This window comes from Solanum lycopersicum, chromosome 6 (assembly GCF_036512215.1).
Source record: "Solanum lycopersicum chromosome 6, SLM_r2.1".
NCBI classification, from domain to species: domain Eukaryota; kingdom Viridiplantae; phylum Streptophyta; class Magnoliopsida; order Solanales; family Solanaceae; genus Solanum; species Solanum lycopersicum.
The window spans coordinates 1,407,171-1,416,647 of record NC_090805.1 but is presented as its reverse complement, the minus strand read 5'-3'; the positions used below and the strand labels follow the sequence as shown (position 1 = coordinate 1,416,647).

The 9,477-nt window shown below is 30.1% G+C and overlaps 1 protein-coding gene and 2 non-coding genes across 5 annotated transcripts; 1 reads left to right on the top strand and 2 right to left on the bottom strand.

Moving 5' to 3' along the window:
• On the bottom strand, window positions 1-5,146 carry LOC101246535 (probable protein phosphatase 2C 26). Of its 3 annotated transcripts, none has more exons than XR_011221899.1 (11): window positions 4,665-5,146; window positions 4,479-4,530; window positions 3,326-3,405; window positions 1,887-1,968; window positions 1,653-1,723; window positions 1,470-1,546; window positions 1,295-1,392; window positions 755-878; window positions 584-686; window positions 432-480; window positions 1-339 (listed from the first exon to the last, which is right to left on the bottom strand). XR_011221899.1 is itself a non-coding variant. In XM_004240372.5 (11 exons), exons 1-11 carry the CDS (start codon window positions 4,814-4,816, stop codon window positions 287-289), a joined length of 921 nt encoding a protein of 306 aa, XP_004240420.1. In that variant the 5' UTR covers window positions 4,817-5,146; the 3' UTR covers window positions 1-286. The 3 variants fall into 3 exon arrangements, 1 of the variants encoding a protein (XP_004240420.1); XR_002027992.3 differs by having other exon boundaries at window positions 584-661; XM_004240372.5 differs by having other exon boundaries at window positions 584-666.
• Window positions 5,147-7,468: 2,322 nt separating this feature from the next.
• On the top strand, window positions 7,469-7,539 carry TRNAG-GCC (transfer RNA glycine (anticodon GCC)). The gene has a single exon. It is a non-coding gene; the product is annotated as a tRNA-Gly (tRNA).
• Window positions 7,540-9,297: 1,758 nt separating this feature from the next.
• On the bottom strand, window positions 9,298-9,368 carry TRNAK-UUU (transfer RNA lysine (anticodon UUU)). Its single transcript has one exon. It is a non-coding gene; the product is annotated as a tRNA-Lys (tRNA).
• Window positions 9,369-9,477: the final 109 nt, after the last annotated feature.

Sequence of the window (9,477 nt, the reverse complement as noted above, 5' to 3'; positions counted from 1 at the left end):
TTGAAAAAAAAAAACTGTGATATTATAAAATTTTGCCTCTTAAATGTTTGGTGTATCCACAAGGTATCTTGAAATAACACAATACACAATACACAAACAATGATTGACTGTACTTTGAAGTTTTTCTCGTCTTACCTCATACTTCAACTCGTAGTTTAAAACGCCATTGGATTGCCCATAGATTCAGAAGAGGGGATGCTGCCGAAGTCTTGACACCAAAGATATATGACTTGTTCACGACCTTTATTTGTTGTTGAAAATATCAGTGGTGTTAAGGCCAGCTTGCTCACGTGTTTTTCACTTTTCCAACAATGACTGTAATATCATCGAGTTTTCCTCCTGTTCAAGGTTACATGGAAAAGAAACCTTGTCAGGCATGTCATCAAGAAAATAATAGAAAAAGAAGCAAAAAGCGTTCTTGCTAGTCATGCCTGTTAACTTCATTCCAAATACTTTCTTCCACCAAGGAACATCAAATCCCTGTTAGTCAAAGTAATGCTAATAATAAGTATCATTTTATACCGTGACAGACAATGCATTTGAGGACAATTTATATATATGTTGAATCAGACTGAAAATTTACCCTTGCTCTAGCCTCCAGTGAAAAAGGGGAGTCGAATTTGGTATCCACAGAATGGTTGCGCGCCAAATCAGCTAATGCCTTTGCTAACATTGATACCAAACAACTAAGAATACCATAGAAATGAGTCAACTGTTTCCAAGCAGAAATAAGATTTAAGTAGAAAACAAGTACCAGCATTAGAGACATCATCATTTGTGGTCACAACTGAAACAATCTCTTGATCGAAAATATTATCAAAGAGGCCATCTGAGCCCATTATGATTGTATCTCCTACTTGCAAGTTCACCGTGCTAACCTGTGAAAAGAACATACACAGAGACGAGACAAAGAGCATGTTTACTCTAATAGTCAAATACAACATCACAAAATTTATGTGGTAAGGCGATAGAAAAGACTCCCTAGGACATGTAGGATTATTGGACAAGTAACAAGATCTCTAACGATACCAAAGTGCGCATTAGAGTCTCCATCAGGTGACCGGGAAAAGAGTAAATTTAATTAGCTGTTATCCAAATTAGTCTGGATTCTGTTACTAGAAAATCAAGGAGGTCAAAGCTTTTTGTGTAAAATTTTGACAGCTGAGAAAAGATTATAAAGTTTATCCTCTTTACCTAACCAAATACCAATAATGACCAGGAAGAAAAATAGAACCAAGTTCATTTTACTCTAAAGAAAAGTGTAATATGATTCACCGTATATAACATTCCATACTATGGCATCAAGGTATGTTTGAGAAACAGCCTCTGAGCTCAACTGGTATGGGCAGTCAAAATAGTGTTCGAGTGGAAATGTGGAGAATATCATCTGACCTGCACCCAAATAGGCAATAATGACATCAGATGAAATTGAACCTTAAAGTCACACAAAAGAAAATATGAGTTAGCACCTTTACGAATAACCCGTAGTCCACAATCCCCAACACTAGCTATCTTCAAAATTCCGTTCTCGAATACAGAAACAATTCTATCTTCCACATAGAAAGCCACATTCAATGATAATAATCAAGTTCCTCAATCTGGATGACTATGAATGCTCAAGAACAATAGCGCTGAAGATAAAATGAACCTACACCGTAGCTGAACCAATAGATGATGTAGCAGCATGGGCTCCCTTTATGAGAATCCGAGGATCATCATTGACCTGGCAAATTTAGTAAACCAGAATGTCTCAACGAAGAATCCATAACAATTGATTAAATCTAAGTGATTACTTAAACGGAAACACAGGTCACTGTTGTTTACTGTGACAAAACTCATGAAAGTAATTTTAAAATCAGGATGGTTTGGCTTCATAATGTTGGTACCTCCACATTCCCCACCAAAGAAGAAACGTTAGCCACCAATTCTCTGGAGAACAGTGCAGGATCCACATTCTTTTCAGCCCAACTGCACAGAACATTTAAGGGAACAAAATATATTTTAGATATTTATGCAACTCTGAGCCACAAGCATTGTCATTTGGAGATAATGCCTGCACTCTAACTGATATAAGAGCTTCAATTTGCTGATTGCTGAGTGTAAGTAGAATAACAGTCGGAATCATCATAGTTCCTTATTAGCTGATAAGGTTAGTCCTGAGAGTTAATTAATATCCTTTCATTGCATAATCCTCTCTAGAGAACCTTGTCTATGCACTAGTTTTGTATATATGCATGTAATTCTTAAAAGACGAAATTTCAATCCTCAAAAATATACCACTCAGAAGTTGAAATAAAGATTTTTCATACAGCAGGATTCTGATGGCTTATAGTCATAGACCAGGTAGAGAGGTTCAACTTAAAGAATTTTCAGGCAGCAGGTTGATAAACAGGATTCTGATGGTATCACTTAGAAGATTCAACTTAAGTAATATTGTATTGTAATGTTCATCCTTATATATATATATGGCCCTATTCGAAGGTGCACCTTATATTACCGAAAAGGTGCAACGGAGAGATAATTTTCTTACTCCGGTTACTTCCAAAAAAAGAAGTTTAACACTTCGAAACTTGCAACGAGCCCGCAGATAATTTTTGTTAATGTGATTGAGCTCTTAGTATGAACCTTTTCCAAAATTCTCCCCTCCAGAAAGTACAGAAGAAAAAGAACTCAAAAGAAGGTCCTGCAATTGATTCTGCCGTAAAGCGGATATAAAGCTTGTTTCTAGTTAGTCTAGATTTGAGGCATAGTTGACTAATTACTATGGTCCAGTAAATCCAATATAGTGCTCAATTTTCTTGCCTCACCTGAGATGAGAGTTTCTACTTGGCGAGCGAATACGACTTGGAAGTTATACTAATATGTTGGTTTATTGTGGTGCAAGCATGTGATTATAGACAGCTCCAAATGGGATTTCAGTTAGTTTTAAACCTCAAAAATCACAGGTATAGAGGAGTTGAGAACACTAGAACAATACATGTAGGCTGTAGCCGTCTCATGTCCGACTTTACTTGTGAGGTTGAAGGCCAGACTAGCATTGTCTACAAAGTTCATACTTTCTTTGTCCACAACACAAATACGTGATCATAGAAAGAAAGTCATGGCACATAATTTTTTGTATAATACAAAAATTGATTCCTTAAAGTTCTACACATTTAGAAATTACATGAAGTTAATATGAACCACAAGTCTTCATAGTTAAAGATAGTTTAACATTAATCGTATGTTCACGAAAATTACGCCAAAGAGTTATTGATAAACAAAATGACATGCTTTTGCAAACTGAGGAAGTATCTTTAAAAGAAACCATGATAAAGCATCTCACCCAGAAACACCATCAGCAACAACAATCACTCCTCCATTATCACTGCTCACAAAGAATGCATCTTCTCCACCTTTCTCAACCTTCAAAACATAAATATAAAACACCACCAATGGTGGACACAGAGTTAACACAACACTCCCTTTAATCCATTCTATATCACTCTTACATTTATAGTCTGTTCCATAAACAAATAACACAGTTTTGTATTTGAAAACACTTTTAACTAAAAATTTCTCATTTTAGACTTGATTACATGCCCTTATAATCAAGGAAATGTTATATTGGCACATAGACCAGGGGTGGATGTAGGATTGAATGTGTGAGCTTGATGAGTAGATTTGGCCAAACCTTATATATGCATCTAAAAATCCACTAAATATGTACAAATATTAAATTCAATACTCAGTATATAGCACAAGAGCCAAAATCTTTTAAGGTTACTAATAGTATGTTCCAAAAGTCTTTTTTAATGAGAACTCCATGCTCAATCAAATATACAACAACAACATACCTAGTGTAATCCCACAAGTAAGCCTGAGGATGGTAGAGCAGGGGTGGAGCCAGGTACGGCTGATCAACCCCCTCATAAGGAAAATTACATCGTAGATGTTTAACCCCCTTTCTCTTCTTCGCTTGTTTACTTATTTACATTTTAAAACATCCTTAGTGTAAATTCTGACTGGAATAGAATGCATGCAGACCTCACCTCTACCTCAGTGAAGGTGGTGAGGTTGTTTCCAAAAAACCCTCAACTCAAGTAACACATATCAAAGCAATATGAAAAGAAAATATTAAAAGAAACGAGGACACAGTAAATAATAGAAAAAAAAAAAACATTGCATGACATTAACAAAATAAAGGAATAGCAACAACAACAAAGAGTGCAATAACCGAAGCATAAATCACAGGACAAAAACTACCCGGTCTCAAATGAAATAAACAAGAGGGAAGTAGTGTTACTGATATTGTTCGATTCGAAAAATCAAAAGATAATTTATCACTATACTCGTTTCTCAAAACATTGAATTTTATAATATTCAAAGGGCGGGATAGCAAAGTGTTATCGTCAAGTCAATACTGAACGACTAAATATAGACCAAGTCAATACTGAACAAGTAAAAATAGACCGACGGAGTATGATTTTACTACTTGCCTTGTTGGGATGAGGAATTAGGTACATTCCAACACTTAATGACATCTCTTGCCTGCAAATAAACAAATGTAGATACACAATAACCATTAATTCATCACGATAATGGATACAACAAACTAAGATTAAAAAAACTACTATAATAAATGATATGATTACTTGTTAACTAAGCAAAAACAGTGAATTTACCTAGCCGGAGAAGGAGCAGAATCCGATGCAACGCAATGAAGAAAACTCTGTTTCTTTCTGATTACTGAAATTGAGCTAAATTTTTGGGGATTCATTGAATTGAGAAAGTGTTGAGGAAGAGAAATCGAAGGCCTGAGAATGGAAATCGCCATTTTTTTTCCGTTTCCTCAAACCTCTTTCTAACACTATCGGCTAACAGTGTAAAAAATGTGATTTCTTCAGAGGACGTGAGTACGTCATTTGGCCACGTTTGGTTGCTTTGGATTTTTCATTTTCGCAAGTAAGGTATGAAAAGGAATTTATGTTTATAGATTTTAACTCGGGTTAATTTTGCTCTATTCTGTATGAAATTATTTTAATATTTTGTATTTTTATTTAAGTTTGATATTAAAAATAAAATTTATAAAAATAAAGTCATTTTTATTAAATTGTATTAGCTTAATAGGATAGTGACTTATTGTCACACTCCTCTTTTTGAAAGAAAAAGAATTTTTTTGAATTAAAATGACATTTTGAAAAGGATAATTTTATTATTTAGAATCAGTTTTAGTGTTTCAAATCACCTTATTTAAATCTCTAATTAAAAGAAATTTAATTTTTATTTTTATTGATTTGCAAAAATAAAGATCGGATAAAGAATTCTGTTGAACGAGAGAAAGGTATTAGGCGCCTCTCGAATCTCGTGTTCTATTATGGTCATTTTATTGACTTTAGCATGACTTGATTTAATATTTGGATATTATATTATTAGCTTAGCATATGTTACTTATTCTCAGATTTATTTGAACGAATTATCTTATTTATTTTAAATCTTTTTTTTAATTGTTGTGCTTTATTAATGTGAAACTGGAAACATCCGTTTTTTCTTTTTTATTTATCATTTAATTTTTAATTTTTCTGCTTTTGTATTTGTACTTTTTAAACTATTTTTTATATGTTATTATAAATAGGTAGAGTATATATAGATATCTAGTTGTTAGAATTAGAGTTTGTGTAAGATTGATATTTTAGAGTTTTAGTATTTTAGAATTATATTTTTAGTTAGATTTTAAAATAGAAATACATTTTTTCAATATTTAATATTAATTTTTGTAAAAAAAATTTAAGTAAACCGGGAACTATTTTTAGGAAGATTTTTTCCTTTTTTTAATTTTTTAATTTTATTTTTTTCTTATTTTATATATTTTTTAAAAAATCTTTTTTTACATTCTGTTCTTTTTTTTATTATTACTTTTTGTTTTATTTTTCTTATATATTTTTCCTTTTTTATTATATTTTGTTTCTTCGTTTTATCGTGCCTTTTGTTTTATTTTCTTTTTTTACGCTATGTTTTTTTTTTTTTGCTTTCTTTTTGTTTTCTATCTTTTTTTGTTTCATTGCTCTTTTCTCCATTAATGTTGTTTTCAAATTATTATTATTATTATTATTATTATTATTATTATTTCTTTTGTTTTATACTTGTTCCTTTTTTATTTTTTTTATCATTCATTATTTATTTTCATAAATCTCTAAATAATATTCATATATACTCTTAATTATATACATTAATAATTTGAATGAAAGTTATAGTCATCTTGGTTATTATAAAGACAAAATATAATTATTATTTTTCAAAATAATATGTTCTACAAAGCCTTTTTCAATCACTAATCAATTAAACTTTAGCTTATACTATTATTTTCTAATCACATCGATTAATAATCAATATTTAGACAATTTAAATAATGAGCATGCGATAAAATACATAGAATTAACATCTAATTATCACAAACAAAACATACTTATATCTTCTCAAATTATGGAAGAAAAAAAATAACATGAAGCTAAAAGAAGAACATGAAATATTGTTCAAGAAAAATTGAGAAATGCTTGGGATACAAGTTTTTTCATGATTTTATAAAAAAGGATAAGAAAACACATAGTTTACGTGAAAAGAAATTTCAAATAAAATAATATAAATAGGTTAAGGCAAAAAATACACCTTCAAATTGTTTTTGACTAAACAATGAAGAATAATGCAAAAGTCTATAGATTTCCAAAGTTTAGCAACGTTAACTTTAAGATCCACGAATTTGGAACCACGAACAAAACCTTAAACTCTAAACTTAATTCTTAAAAGAAAAAACCCTCACTTTTTCTTCTCATTACTTTTGCTCTTGCTTATTTTTTCTGTATATTTTGTATATCTGTCTATATGTTTGTATATCTGTCTATATGTTTTTTTCTCTAATGAGTCTGTGTTTTAAAAATATTTCTGGGTGTAAGTCGTGCTAATTCAAAGGAACTGTGATGGAATGGGAATAGAATTTAGTTTAAAATTTAGTTAAAGAATTTTTAGTTTAAGATAAAGGAAGAAAATAAAGTAATTAAATAAATAAATGAGAACAATAATATTAGTAAAACCAAAAAATAAAAATAAAAAGAAGATGAACGTGTGATGTTAAAAAGATTATTATTTTTAAAAAAAAAAGTCGTGAAAGAAGAAAAACAAAATAGAATAAAAATAACATAAACTAGATGGAATGAGAATTTTCGTTAAGGTAGTTGAGGATAATTTTGATAAAGAATTTTTTGTTCTATCTTTTCGTAATATATACTATTATTATTATTATTATTTTTTCTTAAACTAGTAAAAAGTTAAAGGATCAAAACAAATACATTAAATTCACAAGATTCATTTTAATATTTTTAATTATTAATTATTAATTTACTTTTCATTTATTTCAAATATAATTTTGAAATGATAAGATTTAAATATTAAAATTGGTGTAAAAACCAGGGTTCACACTTATAATTTCAATGAAGCACCAGTGGTCTAGTGGTAGAATAGTACCCTGCCACGGTACAGACCCGGGTTCGATTCCCGGCTGGTGCAATTTTATTTTAAGCTCTATTTTTTGTGTTTTACATTATTTAATAAAAGTAGATAAAGCTACTTAAACAAATCTATAAGAATCAAGTTCAAAATAACTCAAAAGTATGTCAAAATCATACTTCCCATGCTACTGCGTTCATGTACATTGTATTTGTTTATATATAACTATTCATGTTATGTATAAATAATTTGATCAGATTATATGAATATGTCATGTTACTTCAATTAAATTCATAAACACCAAATAAAAGCTATTAAAGTTAATGTCAGGATTGACGCTTCACATGGCGTCCAAAGTGGTTAGAACTCATCGAATGAAATCACCTCCATATTTTTTGAAATATATATCCTTTTTAGCCTTTTTTTATATCAATCTATTATGTGTTAATTGAGCAAAGGATTTTTCGAAAACGTGAAATTTCATTAGACATGATCGTTGTTGATAATTTTGGACCAATTGGAAAGCCAAAAACATAAACAAAACCAATGTTAAGAACATTCTTCAAATTAGTATCAGTTATCAGCCAGATAAATTAAAATTATTATTAGTATGGATAGACGTGTACGTAGTCTCTGGCTTTCAAATTATATATATATATATATAATATAATATAATCATTGACTTTAGTAACTTGCAATAATAATAATCTGGTCTTTGATGGAGCTCTTTCAATTTTATACTGTAATTATGCATTAGAACTTTCTAGTTCTACGATTAAATAAGTCACACTACTCCATTTTATTTTTTATTTTTTTGGAAACTCCAAGATAATTTGTTATATAATCTTTGTCACAATCTTCAGGTAAATTCTTTATGCACATTAGGTAAATTTTCACAGTGTAAAAGCCTATAAATCATACTAGACAAATTTTATGAGACATATTTGACCCAAAAGGCATTAAGGGGGATTGATATGTTAAAAAATGATAAAAGTCTCAAATTTAAGGTTAATGAGTTGGGTAGACTCATTATAAGGTCGGAAAGATTTTCCTCTCTTTGAACTAGCTTTAAGGGTGTAAGTTAGACCTAAGACATAATTTAATATGACATCAGAGCAAGGTTCATCTCACCCAATGTTGAACCCTTCAAAAATCAAAATTGTCGATGCACCACATTAGAAGCACTATACGTGATTGCTATCATTATGTACATGATACAGCAAGAGAATTAGCAGAAATTCAATGGTTTTTACCCAAAATGTCACTCTCATTCCTCTTAAAGTGAAATAGGCACGTGTGATGCATTAAAGAATAGCAAAAGTTTCACATTGGTGATAAATAATATACGTAGACTCCTTAGAATACTTGACAATTCTCTTCCCCTATAATTAGCTTTTAGAATGTAAGTTAGACATCTAATTTAACACGATCCAAGATCATCCATGTTGATGACTGACTACTACCTTCCGAACCACCTGAATTATAAGAACTACTTACTATATTTTAAATTTGTTTTAAAAAGATTTTTTTATTACAAAATTAAAGAATAATTTAGCATATTTTACATATCTTTACTAAGAGTATAAGATTTAAAATTATTATTATTATTTTTAAACGTCATGTCTAAGTCAAACGAATAAATTAAAATGAAAAAAAATAATTATTATTTATTAAGATGGTGATTATTACTTGGGCTGAGAATATATTCAGAATATATGATTTTAAATTATGTTTCTCAAATAATTTTCACATTTCATCACCCATTATTTATCATAGTCTAAGGTTGGACCAATAAAAATGAAAAAAAAATAACACAATCGCCGTCTGTGGGGATCGACCCACGACCACGTGGTTAAAAGCCACGCGCTCTACCACTGAGCTAAGACGACTGATATGTTCTATTGCTGTGTAAAATATAATATAATAAATAATAAATGTATAAGCATTTTATGAAATCTGTGGTGTAAGAAAATGAATATGCTCTTATTCTTTGTTTTA

Excerpts from the sequence above, each read along its gene's own strand:
- LOC101246535 (XM_004240372.5), bottom strand. The coding sequence starts at position 4,816 with ATGGCGATTTCCATTCTCAGGCCTTCGATTTCTCTTCCTCAACACTTT. Across the intron at positions 1,547-1,652 it reads TCTATTGGTTCAGCTACGGT|AATTGTTTCTGTATTCGAGA; the intron begins GTAGGTTCATTT and ends TGTGGAAGATAG. Across the intron at positions 1,393-1,469 it reads ACTACGGGTTATTCGTAAAG|GTCAGATGATATTCTCCACA; the intron begins GTGCTAACTCAT and ends ATTTGGGTGCAG.